The sequence below is a fragment of the Euleptes europaea genome, chromosome 9 (genome assembly GCF_029931775.1).
Source record: "Euleptes europaea isolate rEulEur1 chromosome 9, rEulEur1.hap1, whole genome shotgun sequence".
NCBI lineage: Eukaryota > Metazoa > Chordata > Lepidosauria > Squamata > Sphaerodactylidae > Euleptes > Euleptes europaea.
The window spans coordinates 40,130,708-40,153,862 of record NC_079320.1 but is presented as its reverse complement, the minus strand read 5'-3'; the positions used below and the strand labels follow the sequence as shown (position 1 = coordinate 40,153,862).

The window sequence follows — 23,155 nt, the reverse complement described above, 5'->3', positions numbered from 1 at the left end:
CTCCCATGTGTTTGCTGCTGTAGTGTGCATTCTCCCTTGCTCATGTGTATTCCCCGTTCCTTTCCCTTTCAAAATGCATCTTCACTGACCCCAGTATAAGTACATTGTACACACAGTTATAGGCACATTAGGCACAGAATCAAATACTTCTCCTTGGGGCGCTTTCAGCTATGGGTTCTATGTGCAGCCCTCTTGTCCACTGGGCTATGGGGCGGACTGGATGTTGTGATTGACATAGGACTTCTTACAACCCTGTTAGGCCCTGGCTATTTCCTTATCAAAAGGCCTGTTTGCTGCTGCTGTGCTGGGTTACCAGGGGGCTCACACTCAAGTGCTCCTCTGAGGGAAGCCCTGGAGCTTGTGGCTAAAAGCTAGGGGTGCTCGAATATCTGCTGGTTTGGCTTGCATCCTGTTTGCAAACAGAGACCTGGTTTTTCAGTGATCAGGTTGATAGTTCAGCAATCTGTTTGTGGATGTTCAGCAGGTTGTTTCACTAAGAATGCAGTACAACAAAATTGGCTTTTCATACATGTAGGTTCTCACACAGCCTGACTGAGTTCTGCTTGCCCTCCCATTGTTGCATAACTGCCCTATTCAGCAGGCAAGTGTTTAAACAGACAATTAGATCACTCACAAAGCATATACATCAGTCATCAATAAATGCTGTGTTTCAATAAAAACTTACCCTTGGATTTTCTTGTAAGTAGTTTTCAGTGACACTTTTGGCTGCTGATCAGTTTGAATCAGCAGCATGAATGTGCATGTTCAGTTTTGGGGAAACCCAACACAAACTGGTTTGGCAGGTGTTTGCAGCTGTTCAGCATGAACTGACCAGACCAAGTGTTCAGTTCACATCACCTTTGAACATGGTAAATTCAATAGCTGAAAACGTTTGTGACAAGTCACAGCACTCCTACTGGAGGGCATTGGTCACGGCTCTCCTAGCTGCTGGGTGAAGAAGGTCTTGGGGACTGTTTTTGGTTCCTCGTGCATTTTATGTGGGAGGAAGTTTCCATGCTTTCTATGACATCACCACAATGAGAGTCTGCATGGCGTACTGGTTAGAGTGTCAAACTAGGAGCCAAATTAAAAGTAATGGTTGCCATGAGTCCATTTTAGAAGCAGTTGCAGTTTAAAAAAAAATTGCTGTGAGGCCCAGATCTGGATTGGGCACACAGCATGGTAGCCCCAGGAGCTCTTGTTTCTTCCCCCACACGTTTTCAGGTGCAGAAAGCAGCCTGTCACATTTATTTTGACTCTAGGATTTGGGAGACCCTGATTTGAATCCTCACTCTGCCATGGAAGCTTGCTGGTTGTCCTTGGGCCAGTCGCTCTGTCTCAGCCAAACCTGTTTCCCAAGGCTGCTGTTGCAAGGATAAAATAGAGGAGGGCGGAAGATGTTCAAGCTGCTTTGGGTCTACATTACAGAGATAGGCAGGGTATGAATATTTAAATAAATGAAAACCAAGACAGGATATCTTTGCCATCAGCACATGTTAATTCATGTCTTCTATGCATAGGTACCAGTCTCCCAGAATTCCAACTGGCCTCAAGATTACAAAGATCAGTTCCTCCAAAGAAAATGGCTACTTTGGAGGGTGGACTCTGGTTTTATACTCAACTGAGCACCCTCCCCACCCCCAAAATCTCCAGGAATTTCTCAACCTGGAGTTGACGATCCTATATATTGTGCAGCACAAGTTGTTGTGGACATAGTATTTGATCACCCTAAAAGTGTAATACTCCAAGTTCAATTTCAACCTTTCTCATCCTGCAGATTTCAGTATTACATCACCCCTGGTGTGCCATTTTAACTATGGAATATATGCTGGGTACTGTATAAACGCACCAGATATACTGCTGTGCAGATTTTCACAAACATTTACAATGTGTGTGCATGGTATGACTGTACAAAAAGGAAATCAGGATTGCACCCTCTGGCCCTGCTCATGACATCAATGTGATTAGCCAGATTTCTGTCCTGTGTACGTACAAATGTAGACTCATCCCTGCGATCAGGGATGTTCTGCAAAAAAAAAGAAAAAAAAGGTCTTGATCATGTAGAAGAGTATATGCTTATACAGGCATATGCACTTAGGGCTCTTTTCAAATGTTTGACTAAATGTGCAGTTGAGGCAGGGCAACAGACATAATCCCACCCCCTTCGATATGAAGACTTTTTAGTGTACAGTGTGATCACAGCAGGATTTTAAATTTGTGGTGGAATGCAATGCCACTGAACATATGCACACACTTGGCATGCCGTGGGAATATGCCCTAAGTCTTTATTTTAATTTCTCATCCAAGTGCCACCAGCTTGAGACACCAGGAAACTTTCTATAATGGATATCCTGAGGCAAGGAAACGTTGCTTGCATGAATTTTCTCACCAGCGGGGTAGGGAAAGTGTGTGACTTTTTATGATGACCTCAGGTGCCCTTTCAATGATGAGAACCAAATCGAGGGGACATAGTTCATTGCACTTATTTAGGAGGTATAGGATTTTTCAAGAGCAGTACTTTAATGTTGACAAATGTACATGGGTTAATACATATTTACAGTAAAAAACAGTAGTAAAGCAGCTCCTTTCTCTGGAATGTTTAGGGCATCCACATAATAAAAGTAATTTTGCTATATTCATTCCCTTAGGGGGGGAAATTAATGAACATACAGATTTCCCAAATGGGTACTTAGTAAAACTTTCAGATTAGAAAATAAAAAGAAATATTGATGTTTTCTTTAACTTTTTTTAGGTGGATATAGAATATGTTAACAGCATTGCAGAAAACATTAGAAGCGGGTAAGCCTTCCACAGTGTCACAGTCTATGACTGCTTAAACATAAATCATGTTGTCATGTGTTTTTTTAAATACTCGACAAGTAAATGTTTTCTGATTAATGATACACAGTTTTTGGCTTGGATCTTAAGGTGTCATTCCATCTGTTCATCAGCAGTTCCTGTGATGGAATGACTTTCTCAACAGTGTGTGTGTGGGAGAAAAGATTTTTTGCTGATCCCACCGCCCCCAGACTCCCAATTTGCCCCACACTGTTCCTGGGGTCCACTGACCAGGAGGATCACAATTTCAGAAGCAGAGAAAGTAGGGTTGGCAAGTGGCCATGAAAAATGTCCTGTCCCTTTAATAGAAGTTTCATATGCAGAAATGGTCGGTTGGCACTTTTCATGGCATGGAGCTAAACAGTAACACCTGATCATATCTGTTTGATCAGCAGCAATTAAAGGGACAACTAGAGAGACCAGTTTTAAAAGTTGGCAACTATAAGGCGGTAGTGAGAGGGAGGAATTGCGGAAGTTCCCTCCTCTAGCACAATTCCGTTCCCATTGCTTAGGATCCAAGTCACTACAATGTAGTGCATAATAAATTAAAGGTATCCTACAAATAAAGTAACTAATGTCATTGTTAACATGCATAACACTTGAGGAGGCTGGAAAAAACATTAGTTTTACCAAGCTTAGCAAAATCTTTTAGTTGTACTTCAGTGGCTCTAGTTTACATTTCTTATCTTTAAGTATCTCTAAAGAGCTCAAATTTGACTCTACTTCCCAAAGAATTTAATAGTGCAAGCCAAAGCACTCCATGTTTACAGAATGCTGGATTTAATTACCTTAATGCCATGAAGCAAGGAACTATATCTGCTGATATGTAAGCATTTCTAAACCCCTTTGTTTGGTTACTTGAAGCAGTAGTTAGCTTTTTTGTAGGGACTGCAGATTTGTTTCCCTATAACTTCCCACTTTAATGTAATAAAGCAACCCGTTTCTTTGCGATGGCAATCAGTATAGAATAATTGTTCTTTGAAAGGCTGAACTCAAGTGTGACCATTGCTTTACTGAGGCCCTTTTTATGAAATTCAATTAATGTCTAGATTACACTATGGTTTTTGGTTCCTCTTAAACTGTTTTTCAAAAGATGTATATTTTACAGAGAGTGGGGAATAAAGTGGCTGATTGTACAGTAGAGGAGGTGGGTTGGCAGGAAGCTTTTCAAACCAACCTTACAAACATTATATTGTTTTTTGCAGCTTGGTAATAGTAATGGAGCCATCATGTATGAACAAAGGAAAAGTTAAATTCAGTGTAAGGTGTAGAGCAAAATGGCATCAAGATAAATGAGTATCACAGTTAATATCTTCTTTCCATTATCATTATATCTAATTCTCAACATGGTCCCAGGGAGCCAGTGTGGCGTAGTGGTTAAAATCGGTGGTTTGGAGTGGTGGTCTCTGATCTGGAGAACTAGGTTTGATTCCCCACTCCTCCACATGAGCGGCGGAGGCTAATCTGGTGAACTGGATTTGTTTCCCCACTCCTACACACAAAGCCAGCTGGGTGACCTTGGGCAAGTTACAGCTCTGTTAGAGCTCTCACAGCCCCACCTACCTCACCGAGTGTCTGTTGTGGGGAGGGGAAGGGAAGGTCATTGTAAGCCGGTTTGAGTCTCCCTTAAGTGGTAGAGAAAGTGGGCATATAAAAACCAACTCTTCTTCTTAAATGTGGTCCCAGCTGTGAATCCTTAAATCATGTACAGAGAGAAGAGGTTTTTCTACAGAACTAGGATAGCCCCCAGGTTTGCAGAAAAAAATCTGATTTTCCCCCCAGAAAAATGAGGGAGATGGTTCAGTCTTTAAAAGATCAAACAAAATGAGATATCATGATGTTAAGTCACAAGATCTTAGCTGCCATTTTGGGAGTTACCTAACAGATGCTCAGGAAGTAGGGTTGCTAGTAGGGTAGTAGCAGGAGACCTCCTGCTAATTCAACTGATCTCCAACCGATAGAGATCAGATCACCTGGAGAAAAATGGCTGCTTTGGCAATTGAACTCTATGGCACTGAAGCCCCTCCCCAAACCTTGCCCGCCCCCAAAATCTCCCGCCAGTGGCGAAGAGGGACCTGGCAACCCTAGTTGCTAGGTTCCTCTTCGCTACTGGCGGGAGGTTTTTGGGGCGGAGCCTGAGCTGGGTTGGGTTTGGGGAGGGGGAGGGACTTCAATGCCATAGAGCCTGATTGCCAAAGCAGCCATTTTCTCCAGGTGAACTGATCTCTGTCGGCTGGAGTTTGTAATAGCACGAGATCTCCAGCTACTACCTGGAGGTTGGCAACCTTACTCGAAGGGATTGGGGAGCTAGGAGGAGAAGGCAGCAGCAGCTGGGGGGAGCAGATACTGAGTGCTGGCAATGAGAGGGAGGCTATGTCATGGGCCTGCCTACCTGTTGGGTCCTCTCTGCCTGCCATTACCATCGCCCTTGGCATAAAGCGAGGACCAGGAATGGTGTTGACATACTGGGCGGCCACCAAGTCCCCGCTCCTACCCCTAGAGTTGCCTATAGGTGTGGGGAGGCTAGAGGAGGTTGCTGCAACCCAAGATGATGGGGCTCCCCCTTCCCCCATGAATTTGTCACCTGTAGCAACTGGAGGGCGGATGCATATGGGAAGGCAGCAGGGAAGGAGGGAGAGCGTGAGCTGCAGTCCTCCCCGCATGAGCCTAGCAGGCACACATGGCAACACTGCAGACAGGTGGGGAAAAGGGGGGCAGGGGCTGCTATCGAGCCCCCCATGAGTCAAGCAGGCTGAGGCAGTGGCACTGCAGGTGGGTGGTCCTGGCCAGCAAGCGAGTAGCCCAATGACAGAGCGGGATGGGGGGGAGGAGGGGATTTCCCCTCACATCTCACAGGTCACCCACTTGTGTAATATATTTCTAGATCTGTGACTTGTGTTTTTTAAAAAACTTACCTGATCACCATCCTAATGCTAGGAGTTCATTATTAATGAAGCAATCCTTAGTGAGTAGCTTGGAAGTAGGTCCCGTTATATTCAATGAGGCTTATTCCCAGGAAATTGCTGTTAGGATTGCAGCCGGGTAAAATTAGTCCTAAAATGGTTTCTACATACTTGGAAATCCAGTTAAAGTTTATGTCCTGAAGATATATAAGCTTCTCCAGCTGCTCACAAACACATGCAAATATAGATCCATTATCTTGTAAGTAATTTCTCTCTCTTTGTGTCTGCTTGTAGAGCCTACTGTGTTTTATTTTTCTTTCTGTAGGTTCCCAAATGAGGTTCTTTCTGGAGCCTTGGAGGTTATTTCTCCTCCTGCTTCCTATTATCCCCAGCTCTCCAATCTGAAGGAAACATTTGGAGACTCAAAGGACAGAGTAAGGTATGACAGCACGACTGACTGCCTTCTCAGGCAGAATTTCACTGAACTTTTTAAAAAAAAATAATGAGGTGTATTTGTTTATTTTAAATTATGTATCTTGCTTTTTGAAAGTGATCAAACTGTAAATGGAAGCTAGAAACTGTGCAGCAGCTCCAAATAGGCTAGAATCGAAACACCCATCGATAAAAAGACCCTTATGACCTTTCCGACAGTCACACAAGTTCAGCAGACCTCTGACTCAGAAAGAACAATTAAACCAAGGGGCCACTTCTAAAGAAGCCCTGTTTTTGTCATAATGTGTTCATTTTCTGATAGTGGTGAAAGTCACCAAGGTCTTCATTACCCAGCCTCAACAACTGAGGAGGTACATATGGAAGGAGTACCTTCAGGCATCCCAGACTCAAGCCATAAAAGTTAAAACCAGCACCAGGATTTTAGCTTGAAGCTGGTAACCAGGGGAGCTCTTGAGGCACATATTGTCCCATTTAGAAGCCATGTCGCCACATTCTTCAATGGCAATGCCGCATAGAGCACTGTAGCAGTCAAGTGGAGAGGCTACCAGAGCATTCAAAATGTGAGCTAATAACATTAGATGTGAGCAGCAGGACTGGGGCCCCCTCAGTTCTGCCCTGTTTGTGATGCTGTGTCGTGCAGTCCTGCCACTTGCAACGATACAACTCCTCTTTCCTCTCATTTCCACTCTGAAGGAAGGGGGTGGGGGAACACACATGCCCTTTAGCTGGCTGAAGCTTCTTGCCATAGCTCACCTGGTAGTGTGGCCTAGTCCTCCCAAGAGGGCCCAGTGATCCTGGCAAAGGGGGCCCACTGCTGTTCTGGCTAAGCCCCAACTTTGGTATGGAGCTGGGCTGCCTCTTATAATACTGGCAACCTTTCCCTCCTTTTGAGGAAGAACCAGCTGAGTGAGGCAATCATGGTAGCAAGTAGCAGCAGCCTCAGCCACCTACCTGTCTGAATGAGGTGTCAGAAGAGAAAAGGGAGGGAGGGAGCGCCAGAGGGCATATTTCCAGTCGCCCTCCCACAAAAAAACAACAACAAAAAACCCTGAAGGTAGCTCTGGTGGCTAAATCCTTGTTTTTAAGGAAAGGAAGCAGCTTTCATACCAGACAAAGCTGATGAAAGGCACTCTTGGCCATAGCCAGTACATTAGGATCCAGAAAGAAGGCCAGATCCAGGAGCAACCCAACAATTAATAGGCGTATCCACCTGTCCAATCAATGGCCCATCCTAAGCTTATTCATCTTGTCTGGGTTGAGTTTCAGTTTGTTTATGTTCATCCAGCCCATTACTGGATCATTTCAGCAACTGTTCCAGCTGTTTTTTTAAAAACACACACACACACTATTTAAAAAAAAAAAACAATAACAGAAGATGATAAATTCCTGCAGAACCCCACAGAATAATTCCCATGAGGTGAAACAATAATTTCCCAATATTATCTTCATAACCCTCCCACCAAGACAGAAGCAGATCAGTGTGCCTCCTATTCCCAATTCATATTGTCTGTCTAGAGTAGACAACACTTTGGTTGATGGTGTCAAATACCACTTGAGAAGTCCAGGTACATCAATGGAGTCCCACTCCCATCATTAAGATTATCTACCAAGTCATACAAAGCAGAGTCTCGTCCTGATCTCCAGCCAGTAAGCCTAATTGAAATGAGTCCAGATAACAGTTTGTCTAGAGAGAAAGAACAGAAAGTATAAAAATAAGCTCTTTTTAAAAATCAGAACTTATCTCTTCTATTTAGGTGGAGAACAAAACAGAATTTGGATTATAGCTTCTTAATGCTGTATGCCCAACCAAAGGGAACATTTTATTTACAGGTATGTCCAGCTGCTCCATACACACCTACATTGATTAAACTGTGTTATTTTAAACTTCTGAAATAAATATCAAATCACTAATGTCTCTTATTTTTTGGTACATGCTGTGTTTCTGTAATTTCTAAGCCTCAGTCAGGGTAATTTAATAATTTTGAGATGTGCACACTTACTTATCTGCTACTAGATTTGTAACATCAGTTTTATTTTAACATTGCTATTACTGATCGACAAGGGATTGCACATGCCAAACCACAAACCTAAATTTGTTATTTGGAATTAAATAAGTACCAGTGATTGTACTGGAACACCCAAACAGGATGTTATTGACTGGTTAGAAACAGCCCCATCCTAAGCATGTTTACTTCACTGTCAGTGCCTTCCTAAGGAGACTTTATACCCTTCTAAGTTAATTGAAGTCAGTGTGCTTAGAAGGGGGTAACTCTATTTAGGATGGCATTATGTGTATTCCAGTGCTTAATTAGTTCTTACTTTGCCTGAGCAGTATGGTTGCCTCAGCTTCTGTATGGTCCCATTACATGCTACTCTGGCAATATTTGAAACCTGTAAACTGTGGGTGGTACAAATTATGTGATTACTTCCCATGTCACTATCATTGGCTACTAAGGAGAGCAGCTTTGGGGTGGGGAACAATCATATCATATTTCCTCCTGCATTCTTTCTGTATTTCAAACATTACTGGAACAGCATAGGATGTAATCAGAGGAAGAAGCAACCACACTACTCAGGTCATGTAAGAATCGACCATTAGGACCAGAATTGTAATTGCTTTTTTCCCAGTAGGACAAAAAAGTGACGTATAATTAATTATTAAAGCATGAGAAGTGTCTTTAGTGTAAATTCCAAATCCCAACATTACTTGACTTCAGGTTTCATATATGTCCAAAAAGCAGTGGGCTATGAAGAGAGGCAAAATCTGATCGTGCCATCAATCTTCACACATGCCTGCAGTGGGACATCTGACTGACTGAAGACTGCAGTGGCCATGTGCGAAACGATTCCTGAAAATAGGCCCTAGGAAAAGCAATACACAATGGAAACGGCACAATACTAGTAATAGGCCATGAAAAAAATAAGGATGTTTCATAAGGATTAAAATATACCAGTCTGTCATATGAAATAAATCCAGTTATGAAAAAATGAGTGGGGATATACTGAAATGTATAATATCACCATGGCTAACCCATTATGGAATTGTGAAGAAATGTGCAATCTAGTTTCATTCCTGAATAAATCTCAAGCAAAAATGTCACATACAAAGTGCCTTACAGTAATTTCACTCTGGATCAGACTGGGAAGTGGAAAGATGGCCCAGATAAGAAGTTCACTACATATGTTTTGTTCACTGTTTCTCCTTGGGGTAGAGGAAGAAGTTAAATTCACCTGCTACACATTCCTTAAGTATGTGGAGATATGCCTGGGTGAGAAACCCTGTTCACATGAGTATCAGACAAAGGGGTGAAACAAAGTGAACTTTCCAAAGCAATTTAAGGAAATCAACCCTGTTATCTGCAGCTTCATTTTATCTATGGACAACTCTCTCTTTCTCTTGTCTTTTTAATGGAGTGATGTTTTTTGTTAATCAATAACAGAGTGAGAGAGATTTAGAGCAAATTGTGTCAATATTTTCAGTGTAGTCATTCACATTTTCTGCAGTCCACGGGAACCCCTTGAGAGATTTTTCGTCATGCCAGGGAGCAGATAATGGGGTTGTATGGGAGCCATAAGAGCAGGCAGTCAAATCCCTCTTCACCTGGGGTGAATGGTAATTATTCTCTTTGTCCATTTAAGATTGCTTCATCCTGAGATAATTATGCATTTCCACAGCTGAAAGCATCTTTGAGAAGCTCTATTTCAGTAGCTGCTAGAAAGTGCTTTTTATCAACACTCAAGGGAGCTGGAATGAAAACATTAAAAAACGACAGCAGCTTTTAGCATCTTGATTCAAAACTCGTGCCAAAAAGTCAGGCGCATTTACTGGGAGTACTGTTTCACTTCAGTAACTAGCTTGAAGCTCACACCATCTCACAAGATGGTATTCAGATTTGCTGCAATCAACTTCCCTTTAAAAAAACACTGGTAGTAGTAGAAAACAAGAGGCATTCTATTTATTTCACAGTCATTCAAGAGATGTTAGGCAGATCAATTTAATGTGCCCTCTACTTAATGAGGAAAAATGCTAATGTTGAAATCATCTTTGCTTTTGATGAGGGGTCAGATCCTGTGGACCTGTTCCACTAACAAAGGTACTTTCCTGCGGCCTAAGGAGGCTTCCACTAATGCAAGGGGCCCCTTGTGTCAGCAGAAGGCTTCTCCACATTGGAGCTGAGTGCACCCTTTAGCAGAATGGATCCACAGGAACCAGCATCTCCTTGTGAGCGTTTCATTCCTTCCATAGCATGAAATGTAGCTTCTCAGCTCACCCTGTGTAACATTATCCATACCTAAACAGGAGTCTTGTGGCATCTTAAAAACTAATGTAATTTTCTTCCTTTAGTCTTTAAGGTGCCACAAGGCTCCTCTTTATTCTGGGTGTAAGACACTAGCATGGCTGTTCTTTTGGAATTATTGTCCATACCTAGTTAACTCTGTTTTTCATTCCTTTCTATCAACTTACTAGTGCTTTGGTCAGTTGCCTGTCTTCTCACTCAACTGGGTATTCCAGTTCCCTGTTTGTCTACAGAAGGCATATAGGTATATAGGTGCCTTATTATTATTGTATATAGGTGCCTTATTATTATTTTCTAGGCGTGTACATTTGGATACACCCAAGCAAAAAATATACAAGAAAAATACCTTACGAAATATATCTGGGAAATTTTCAGGAAACTGAAAAAATGGTCCCGAAAAATCCTGGTAATATTCGGATTGACCAGAAAGACCGGGAACTAGTGTTTGCAGGCCCCAGGGGACTGTTTTTTTCTTTTTCTTTTTTGCCTTCAAGTTTCTGGGGTGTTTTTTAGGCTTGCCAGGCTGCTTGTGTCAATTTCAAGTGTCTTTGTCAGTTTTAAGAGGTTTTTTCCCCTTTGCCAGAGTTGGTTTTTGAACCCTTAGGTGTTTTTACATTGTTGCTCAGTGCTTGGATTTGTTCTGCTGTGGATTCACATTAGTTCTGTTGATCACTGCTGGGCATTGTGTACGTTGCCATTTGTTCTGTTGAGCTTGCAAAATCCCCTCCTTGCTTGGGTTTGTTCTGCTGGCTGTGATTCTCTGGATTCACATTAGTCCTGTTCATCTTGCATTGCTACAGTGGCACTGGGTTCTTCTGGGCATCTGCACATTGCAACTGGTTTTGTTGGGCTTGCAAAAATGCCCCCCTCACCTGGACTTTCCACTGTAGAGATTCTCTGGTTTTATTTTGATTCGGTTTGGCTTGGCACATTGGCTTGTAGTTCTACTGGGATTACTGGGTTCTGCAATGGTTCTGTTGGGTTTGTTATGTTGGTTGTTCCAAGGGAGATATTTTACCAGTGAGTGCTGCTTGCAGGCATGGCTTTGCCCTGGAAGCAGCTTGGAGGTCCCCTCCCATAGGAAACAATGGTGGATGGGTGGGGCACCCTCCTCGGGGGCCCATAGAATTGGACTCCTTGGTACAATCTACTTGAAATTTGGTGGTCATTTAAAGGACAGGCTGCAATTTTGGTGCCTATACCTTTAAAAACACCCCCTCAGCCACCCAGAAAGTTTCCCCACAGGGAATAATGGACCCAAAAATTCAGAAACCCAAAAAACCCCAAATCAAAATACCATATTGGTATTAGAATTCGGGACTACCAGGAGTACCAATATTTTTCAGGTCCAGTGTACCTGAATTTGAAAAATACTGTTTTTTTTAGCACACCCCTACATTTATTTTCTATTTCCCCTTTTTGTGTGTGGAAGAGACTGTTTTGTCTTCAGTGTCTGTTAAATGTATCATAAGGCATGGCTACTATTGAAAAGACTAATCTTTTTTCAGCTAGAAGATGATATTATAGCCAAGTTTGATTATATACAGATAATAAAGGATTTTGCTGAACAACAGTCATCAAATGATTGGATGATCCTTGAATTTTCTCAGCTTGGTTTTATTGGTAAGTACAGCTGCAGTAGTAAGGCACAGTTTTAAACAAGGAAGGCACATTGTTTACATTTTGTTAAGGAATATAATTCATCAATATATCTAACTCTTTTAAAAATTATGGCTGCTTCCATGTAGTAAGGATTCTCCATTTTCCATTCATTGCTGCTGCAAATGCAACAGCATGCAAATTGGCAATGGAGTTTCCATATGATAGTTTTCTGTGCAACTTTCCTCAGTGAGCTGCATTTTCCCTGCTTTGTCACCAGAATGCATTCTTTTAAATCACTAATTGCTATATAACTATTGCCCTTTTCTGAAAAAAGCCCTTGAAAATCCTCTGGTGATGCAGTAGGGAAAACGGCAGTTACGAAGGGCCAATGGCAAGAAAACAGCAAAAATGTGGGTAGGACCTTTGCAGGGCAAGAAAATGTGACCTCTTGTTCAGATGGTGTGATAACATACTTGGACTGCACTCTTCCCAAAAAGATTGGACCAAAGCAAATTTGGGAGAAAGTGTTCCGGGGGTGGGAAAAGATTATTAGAGCACAATTAAGACTCAACATTGCGTGGATATATTTTTTTTTAATGTTACTGTTTGGAAGTCACAGAGGAGGAAATACCTCCATGGGGGGAGCTGCCTCTAACCTCACATCGTACCCAAGAGGACATGACTCCCAGTGTTGGTCCATATCTATGTGTTCTGCCAGTGCCTTTAAAGAATACCATATAGAGTTGGGGTGTCAAACTCATTTGTTATGAGGGCCGGATATGACATAAATGTCACTTGGTCAGGCCAGGCCAGGTCTCACCAGCCTAGATCAGGAGCAGGGGGTGGCTGACTGGCTCGACTGACTCGTAGGCCAGAAAAGAACTCTCAAGGGGCCAGATCCAGTCCCTGGGCCGTATGTTTGACACCCCTGATATAGAGTATACTAATGCTAGTAAGCATACATTTACAAATATGACCTATATGGATGTAAATATTAAAGTAACTATCCTGGTTTTGTTGCCCTTATTTTGATCATGGTCCAGTTTATGAGGACATGGACTGGAGACTCCAAGTACAGGGAGAGAAGTCCAGTTTGTTCCCTCCAATGGATTTCAGAGTTGGTAGAAAGCATTTAGGTCATTGGGTTTGGGCCTTCAAAGGATTACTCAGACCTTGATTTTGATACTATGCTACTTATGCCTTAAACTTATGTGATACTATGCTACCAGGGTGGGGGCAGACCAGTGGTAGAATAAAGATTTCCTATGCTGAAATAACAATGAAGTTTAGACTCATGTATACTTTTTCTTTAAATAAATGAGAACAGGATGTTCTATTACAGATTTTTAAGGCTTAAAATTCCTTGGGGGGATTGAATTAAAATAATTAAACCCAAAAGATCAAAATAAAATGACTTTTTATACAGAACAGGAGTTTATTTTCTTTAAAATGCAGGTTTTTTTTATCATTTATTCATAGTGCAAATGGGAAAAACATGGCCATTACATTTTAAAAATTGTTATAGTGGTAGTTATTCTTAAGAACTCAAGAAAAATGTATGCAAGAGTTTATTGTAACTGGCAGATGTTGGAAATGGTAAATGTTTATTACTATTCAACAGAATTAAAATTTAATGAGCTGGGTCTATGTAAAATAGACATTAGCATGTTGATGTTTCTTTGCAAGGCTTTTATTGCTTTCAGTTTTGGAAACTTTCTTCTTTTATCAGTAGGAATACTAAAAAGTCATGAGAGCCTAAGTGGGTGCATCATTTGTTAATTGTAGCTTAGCATAAATCATAAAGACTTTGTGTGTGTGTGTGTGTGTGTGTGTGTGTATAGATAGATAGATAGATAGATGAAGTATACACACACACACACATATATACATACATATATACATATATGTGTGTGTGTGTATGTATACTTCATACATACATCTATGAAACATACCCATGATACATATATATGTATACATATACCTATTATATCTATATCTACAATCATAGGTGCCCTGACCTGGATGGCCCAGGCTAGCCTGATCTCGTCAGATCTCAGAAGCTAAGCAGGGTCAGCCCTGGTTAGTACTTGGATGGGAGACCACCAAGGAATACCAGGGTTGCTGTGCAGAGGAAGGCACTGGCAAACTACCTCTGTTAGTCTCTTGCCATGAAAACCCCAAAAAGGGGTCGCCATAAGTCGGCTGCGACTTGATGGCACTTTACACACACACACACAATATCATATGCTTCAGCCCATTGGTATGAAACAGCTTAACTGTGCCTAGCTCTGTGTTTGATTGGGGCCACTGTCCATAAAATTGATCCAAAATGTTGAAGTGCATCAGTCAGTGACCTGGATCTAGCCATTTCTCCCCCTCTCAATATTGCCCATTCCCCTCCTTACTATAGCCCCTGCGCTATATGGCTTTTGTATACTCAGGCCCCATGATCCCTAGCATAATCCTTTTTCATGGTTAAAAAGGGGACCCATCCTTCCTTTTTCACCAGCAGGAAAGCTGACTGGAGCCAACCCATTGTTGGTAAATTTGAACTGCAGGACAGGACAATGATTGCATAACACATATGCCATCATAAATCAGACAACGTAAATACAGACCAAAACCTGAGAAATATAAAGAATAACAAATCAGAAACCAATTTAATATCCATAGATATTAATGATCGTATCTTACATACCCCATCTTCTGCATTCATGGTGCAGAGGAAACAAAGTTGCAGAAGGAGATATGGCAAGGCAAACCAGGGTAGCTATAGGCCTATGCAGGATTTTGCTTTCTCCTGCTGAACTGCAAAGGAAGCAAAACATGCCAGAGTGAGACAGGTAGCTCACTTGCACATAACGTCTATTACATGCATTTTAAATGGCGCAAAACACAGCACAAGTGTTTGCTGATGGAACAGCATTGTCTAGTTTAGCATGTTTTGCTTTTCCTCTAGCATCCATCTTATCTAATCAGGGCAGTATTACAGGTTGTAAATGAGACTGTTTTAGCGGTGGATGCAGTTCAGCCAAAGTTGAACATTTTTGTGCCATTGTGATTTTAATTAAGAGTTTAGCATTGATCCAGTGAGGCTAAGAATACTCAGCTATGGCTGGATTATACACTAATTTTTGCCAAAATGAAATAGTTAATATAATTTAAAAAGTCATGTAATAAGATTTATTAGTACAAACCAAAATATCACAAAGTAGTATTCAAGCTTTCAGTTTCTCCAGAACTCTTCATTAGGCTGGATGTAAAAAATAGAAGGGGTGGGGGACAGGATGTTTACATAATGAGGCCTTAAGGTCATAGCCTAAGACATCTTTTTCTATTCCCCCCCGTCCTTTTTTAACCTCCACCCTGATGAAGAGTTCTGGAGAACTTGAAAGGTTGCATAATGTTTTATGTTACTCTGGTTTGTCTTACCGTAATAAAAAGTATTACATGGCTTTTCTTTTGCGGGGGTGGGGGGGCGGATTTTGCTTTGGACCAATGTGGCTACCTGCAACCTCTTTCTAACATAATTGGCCATCATAGAGTGAAGCACTAATATGGAAGTAGTGCAACAGGTACACAAAGCTCCACAGAAGTCCCCAGCAATTGCCAGTAAGGTGCACCTTCTCTGCTGTGTGCAGCCACGAGCATTATGTTATATGTGGTCAGGAGAAGAAGAAAAATGAAACCAGAGTGGCATGGCACCAGAGATCAGCAGCTGCACTGCATTGCCCGCTCCTAGAAGGTACAGATATTTCTCTGCTAGCCTTTGTTCCTAATATAAGCCAGGCATCACTGCCTATTTAGATAGACAATAACAGTAGGTATTGAGCAAATAATGCTGATTTCTCTCTTCTGTGTAGAAAATGAAGTCATAATTCTGCGTAGAAAATAAAGTCATAATTTCATCTTCATTTTAAAAAATTATTTACAGGAAAGTTATTCAGATCCAGAGACTTACCGCTTATAGTAGAATTTTTTTTAATGTTCTACAAAGATAAGCCGATTGACTGGCTCCTAGATCACTTACTTTGGGTTAAAGTTTGCAATCCAGAAAAAGACGCAGTAAGTACTATATTTATTAAGAATAAGTTAGACGCTTTAGGGAAAAGATTCATAATACAATGATGACATTAAAGAAGGTGAAGAATATTTTGGTGCACGCTTACACGTGGGCCAAATGTACAGTAAATTCAAAGCAAAAAATTTAACTGAGCCAGTTTCCTAGCATTCCAGTGCTCAAAAATTGTTATCCCCACAATTAAAAATTCACATTGTACCATGCTGCAAGTATGTGACATAACAGAAACAGAAATGAGAACAAGGTGTAAATAAATAGGCTGTAATCCTAAGCAGAATTGTTTGATATTGCCCATTGGTTCAAATTAGTTGTATGGGGAAATCATGGCACGTCGGATTTCACCAGTGGGATTGAAATCTACCTACTTTTCCATTGGCACAACCAGAATGGGGTGATCTCATACAGTTCCTCTCATCACTGCAGACTCTGTCCTGTATGGATTTTTGTCTAAGTTGTTCCTGTGATCCCTGGCATAATCTTTGTGGGTCAAAAGAGGCCCCAAATGAAAAAAGCAGGATAGCCCCCATGGTCATCTATGAGCTGCCCTGAGCCCTGCCCTGGCCGAGAAAGGGCGAGATATACATCTAATACAATAAAATCTTATTCTGAGATCAAATACAGTTCTGTTCCTATTCTTTCACCCCTCATTGTCCCTTGGGGTTGCTGTCAAAATGCTGTTGTGACGGGTCTTTAGCTTCCTTTCCTTTCGAGATCTCTCCCTATCCCGAGCAAGATCCACAACATTTCTTTTGTGCCAGGCCTGTACAAGTCTTTCCCCTCCCTTGATGAACCTGAAAACCCTATTGTGTGTGTATGCATTTGAATTGTTTGTTTTGTAATACCACACCAGTTCAGTCAGTCAGTTTGGGCCACAGCTGTCTATAATACAACATAGTTGATCTGCTGAACTGCAACTGAACATGTTTGCAAGACAAAAGTCATAAATATTAAGAGAAACTGAAATGCCCCTGACTGTGGCTATCTCTCTGCTATTCTAATAGTCAAGTCTGGGCCAATCTGTGGATACTTAGATCCACAAACCAGGCCCAGGTTGACTAAAAACAGATAGTTGTGCAAACTTGAGGACTCCCAAGGTTTTGGGGGGGGATGTTTAAAATACATGAGGGGTTTTAATGCCCCCCAAAACAAAATTGGTATTTGCACATGAGCAGATGATGAACCTACCTCCTCTGGTGATAGTGGGGGGTGGGAGCTGCAGCAGGCTTGCAGGCAGCAAAGATGTTGCATCAGGGGTGGTAGTCTTGACAGACCCAGCAGTAGAAGGCTGGGAGTCACTTTGGGCTTGCTGCCAGCGAAGGAGAATGGGGCTCTGGGCTCAGTGTTGGCAGTTGCAGCAATGGGGTGGGGTGTGTGTGTGTGTGTAGGGAGCTTCAGTAGTGGCAGCAATGATGAGGGAGAGGGAACCCCAGCTAAGAGGAGGAAGAACACTCCCATTATTGCATGTCCCCACTTTGTCCTTCTTTTTTTATAATATAAAATGGTTTCCTTTCCAGAAACACTGTGAAAGGCAAAAGTCCTATCTGCGTATCAGTTATAAGCCATCACTCTTTCAGCATGTGGGCATTCATTCATCTTTAGCCGGAAAAATACAGATTTTGAAAGTAAGATTTCTTTTTTGGTCTCCTTTCTCTAAATACATGACCAGAAATTGTGTCGGCAAGTGTGCAATCACAATTTCTTTTTGGTGGCTGTGTAAATCTCCTAATTTTCCAAAGTACTGGTTCACGTTTAGTGAGGCTGACAATACATGTATTGCCCTTTTGAACAAAACAGGATTCGCATGTAAGAGGAGGGTTGCAGGTAGTGTTATCCTCATATGCATGGTGAAACATAATGGCTGAAAAGTGTCATGCTGAAGGATTTCAAAGAACATTCAATGACATCTTATTCACAACTTCATCCTCATCACATTTTGAGCATGCAGATTATAGTTTCTCTGTTATAGCCACTTTACGTATGAATAATTTACATTTATGTCCAACAGGATAAAGATTTTGGCAAAAAAAATTTATTTAAAGCACACGTCAACCCTCCTGCAGAAGTTAGTACAAGTTTAAAAGTATTCCAGCATTTTACATTAGAAAAGGCTTATAGAGGAAAGGAATGTTTCTGGGCTTTTGCTCCTGCGGCTGGAGATTACATACTATTCAGCTTTTTTCAGCCACTGAAAATTGAAAGGTAAGTAAATGATGGAAGAATGTTTCTCTTAATTTATAAATTTAACAATCCAGTGACAAATTTAATTTAAATAATTTATACAGATATATTTTCATTATAACTCAGCTTTCTAATAAATATAAATCTCCCTATTTAATAGGGTCTGGACATATATTCCAATAGTATCCATTTCTGAGCAAAATAAACCAAGGAGCTTCTTTCCAATCTTGCATAAACCTTACTAGTATCCACTCCTGCATCATCCAATGCTTTGTAGAGCCATTCTTGATTTGCTGGGACAAAAAAAATATCTTCCAGTGTTTGACCCAAACTATTCTTCCTGCAACTTCAGTTTAATTATCAAGTGTTTTACAATAAGCTGTCAGTTGGCCCAAATACAATTGAGTAGGTCAAGTGGTATCTTATAACCAGTAATGTTTTGAATTACTAATGTCACTGTGATCATAGAGATTAAGTGATTCGGCTTATTGTAATGCAAACCATTTTCAGCATCTAAGTATATTTGCTCAAAAAATTCAAGTAAGCCTTGCTGGAGTAAGATAACACCTCAAAGAACAACTCAGAGATGAGAATTTAATATTGTTACATATATTTACCCAGATATTAGCAAAAATATTTAAACTCAGATCTTTCACCCATACAAGCCTATACTTATGAAGATTTGTTTCATGAAGATTTGTTTCCTGAATGTGCCATTTGCTGAATTTTGTATCCATAGGCAGATAGTCAGCACAATGGCTATTGCTTCTGCAAAATCTCAATTGAAATAAATGGAAGAAGATGTATGGGAGAGTAGGGTTGCTTTTACTTCATGGACAAACCAGAGGTTATACAGCAGACGGATGCAAATCTCTCATTATTTTAAATAGATAACAGCCTTAGGGGATTGCCAGTTTGATCAGAGAAGCGGCAGAGAGGGAGGGGGTCTTAACCGTTAACTTGTGGGGACACTTTTCAAATCAAAATCACCTACACCAAATTGCTTAATTGTCCCACATGAGAGTAAAAGCAACTTGGAAAAGGTGATTTTGATTATAAACGGACCCACAGGTAAACACCCCTCCTCTGCTACTCCTAGAGTTGCCATCTCTGGTTTTGGGGTAGAGCCTGGAGAGGGTGAAGTTGGGGGGGGGGAGAGACCTCACTGAGGTATGATGCCATAGAGTCCACCTTCCAAAGCAGCCATTTTCTCCAGGGGAACTGATCTTTTTTACCTGAAGACCAGTTGTAATTCCAGGACATCTCCTGCCACCACCTGGAGGCTGGCTACCTGAGGTATGCCTCTGATCTAATTTAACCTCCCATGGTTGCTTGTCATGTGCAAAAAGTCTGCTATGTCTGTTGCATAATGTCTTCTTTGGCTCTTGGGCTACTTTTGCCTCTTCTTCCATCTCTAAATATGCAAAGAGAGCACTCAATATGAAATTTGTCATAGAAAGTTATCATATCTATGAAGCTAACAAGCTAAGTATTAGATTATACAAGTGGATATACTGAAATAATGTGTTTTCCAGATACTTATTTAAAAGTGGAAATATGGAACATCCTGGAGACAAGCTATTTAATACTACTGTAGATGTTCTTCCTGCTGATGTAAGTATTTCAACTCTCACAGTAACAAACATTTTCACTTTTTATTTATGAAGTTAGGAAGAGTGGTTGCTGACTCCATAACTCTCCTGGGTAGTAGTCCTAACCTGTGGAATGGTTATTCTTTCTAGGCAGCATAGGGAATAGTTCTTCAAAATTCTGATCAGGGATAAGAAGGTCCTGTCCTTTATTCTCCAGCTGGTTCTCTGCTTCCAATTTGACTTGAGCACATGGTGGCGGCATACACTTGATTGGCCCAGCCTGTGACAGAGCAGTGATTTCAGCTACAATGGGTTGAAAACCATAGCTTGCAGCAGGCTTCCAGGACAGACTGTGCACTGGCAGGTCCAATCAGTGGCACTTACCTCGATTATGTATTACAGTACCCTTAATCCTAGTACTAGCCCTGACCTGGATGGGCCAGGCTAGCCTGATCTCGTCAGATCTCAGAAGCTAAGCAGGGTCAGCCCTGGTTAGTATTTGGATGGGAGACCACCAAGGAAGTCCAGGGTTGCTGTGCAGAGGAAGGCACTGGCAAACCACCTCTGCTAGTCTCTTGCCTTGAAAACCCCAAAAGGGGTCGCCATAAGTCAGCTGCGACTTGAAGGCACTTTACACACACACAATTCTAGTACTGTAGTCCAGGCTCTGCTCACGACGTGGGTTCGATCCCAACGGAACTTGGTTTCAGGTAGCCAGCTCAAGGTTGAATCAGCCTTCCATCCTTCTGAGGTCGGTAAAATGAGTACCCAGCTTGCTGGGGAAGGCACTGGCAAACCACCCCGTAAACAAAGTCTGCTTAGTAATGTGATGTCGGGATGTGATGTCACCCCATGGGTCAGGAATGACCCGGTGCTTGCACAGGGGACCTTTACCTTTACCTTTTTTTAATGGGTTGAATGACTAAACTGAGACTATCGTACTGTGGTCATATGAGAAGACAAGACTTACTGGGGAAGACAACAATACTAGGAAAAATTGATTCAGCAGGAAAAGAGGAAGACCCAACATGAGATGGATTGACTGTAAAGGAAGCCCACATCCCTCAGTTTGCATGACCAGAGCAAGGCTGTAAACTATAGGACATTTTGGAGGACATTGATTCATAGGGTCGCCAAGAGTCAAGAGCGACTTGATGGCACTTAACACACACACAATGGGATGCACACAAGAACTCTGTTCACAGAAAGTTCAAATATATTATCAGTGTACATACACAGTTGCTTCAAATTAATTTTAAAATCTAGTTTTGGAAGTGATCAATGAGAACCATTTTAGTCCACACATACACACATCACACACTCAATATGTTCTGTACTGACCAAAAGCATGACTCATTTTTGCAGAATTTTTTTGTCATTACTCTGTCATGGACTGATAATTACCTGGTGATGCTTAGATTACTAGAAACTGGAAGCTGAAGAATCTGGACTGATTTCCAATTATTCTCAGGGTGTTTTCTGCTGCTCCTGGTGCTCCTATGTCCTGGGTAGTCTCTGAAGTATGGAGGTTACTTGGAAGGGACCAGCAGGGTCATCTAGTCCAACCCCCTGCACAATGCAGGAAATTCACAACTACCTCCCCCCACACACACCCCATGACCCCTACTCCATGCCCAGAAGATGGCCAAGGTGCCCTCCGTCTCATGATCTGCCTAAGGTCATAGAATCAGCATTGCTAAGAGATGGCCATCTAGCCTCTTCTTAAAAAAACCTCCAGGGAAGGAGAGCTTACCACCTCCCAAGGATGCCTGTTCCACCAAGGAACTGAAGAAATTACCCTGGATCCCACTATTGACCAATGGTAAAATCTGTTTCTGGTCAAATTGTTCAAGTGAGTGGTAACCATGCAACTCCAGGCTTTTTTGGATAAGATAGTTTATCTGTATCCATTTTCAGTCTGGCTTCAGACCAGGCTTTGGAACTAGAAAAGCCTTTGTCGGCTTGATTGACAATTTTTGTTGGAAGAGAGACAAGGGAGTTCAACCTCTAAGCAGCTTACCACTGATCATGTAAACCTTCTGGATCGGCTGGCCAAGATGGGTTACAGGAGCACTACATTCTGTTGGTTGTGTTCCTTTTTGGCTAATTGACTCCAGAAGATGGTTTTTGAAGTCTTCTGCTCTGAGCTATGGTGCTTGTGCTATGGACTCCTTCAGTATTCTGTTCTGACCCCATCCGGCTTAACACATAAGAAATGGCTGGATAAGGTAATTTGATATTTTGGAGTGTGTTGTCATTAGTATGGAGATTATTTTAATTCCATTTCTTCTGTATAGCAGAGTCAGGTGAGGCAATGAGTATTCTGAACAAATATCTGGAGATTGTGATAGAATGGATGAGGACCATAAATTGAAGTTCATTCCAGATAAGACTGGGGTGCTGTTGGATGATAGTAAGGCCAGTTAAGATTTCTAGAGTCAAAACATTCTGGACAAGTTTTCACTTTCACTCTGGGTTAGGTTCACAGTTTTGGGGTGCTGTTAGATCTGGAACTACAAATGAACAGATCTCCTCTGTGGTACATAACTAGTTTCAGCCATGGAGGAATCATAGGTCAGTGGTAGAACATCTGCTTTGCATGAAGACGTTCCCAGGTTCAGTCCTTAGTATCAGTAGTGCTGAGCCCCAGAGAGCTGCTGCTAATAATGATAGCCAACACTGACCTTGATAGACCAATGGTATGACTCATTATCAGGCAGCTTCATGTATTTATAGCTGAAACCGCTCCTTGAGAGGCAAGATTTGGCCACCCAGTTACATTCAGGTTGGACTGCTCAAATGTGATGTACACCAACTGCCTTGGAAGATGTTAGACGTTTCAGTTGATACAAGCAATCTAGCATTTTGTGGGCATGAGTTCACCCTGGAGCAAGCAAGGGACTTCTCTGGCTGCTACCACTGTGGTCTGGAGGTTCAAACTAGGGAGGACCCAGTGTATTCCCCTTCCCTTCACCCTTCCAAATAGCGCCCCCTACTGGTGAATTGCCAGGGGAATGGTCAATGTTGAAAAGTGATGACTCAGGCAAATTAAAACAACAAGGTGAGTCATCACCAAACTGGTGGGACACAAAAACACTTATGAGCAATAGCTTTAACAAGGGATATATATTTTCAACAAGCTCAGCAATATTAACACATAAAGGAATCAGCAAGGAAATAACAAAGCGTCCTAACGCACCTATTGCTCCC

At 41.7% G+C, this 23,155-nt stretch overlaps 1 protein-coding gene across 1 annotated transcript in view; it reads left to right on the top strand.

Annotated features, from left to right (window-relative positions):
- Positions 1–23,155, top strand: part of MGAT4D (MGAT4 family member D) — a 53,462-nt gene that overhangs the window by 26,805 nt on the left and 3,502 nt on the right. The window contains exons 5-12 of the mRNA XM_056855383.1: positions 2,753–2,799; positions 6,067–6,180; positions 7,949–8,024; positions 12,001–12,115; positions 16,029–16,159; positions 17,690–17,797; positions 18,181–18,374; positions 19,889–19,967. Of these exons, the coding sequence (XP_056711361.1) occupies positions 2,753–2,799; positions 6,067–6,180; positions 7,949–8,024; positions 12,001–12,115; positions 16,029–16,159; positions 17,690–17,797; positions 18,181–18,374; positions 19,889–19,967 (864 nt within the window). The remainder of the gene's footprint in view (positions 1–2,752; positions 2,800–6,066; positions 6,181–7,948; positions 8,025–12,000; positions 12,116–16,028; positions 16,160–17,689; positions 17,798–18,180; positions 18,375–19,888; positions 19,968–23,155) is intronic.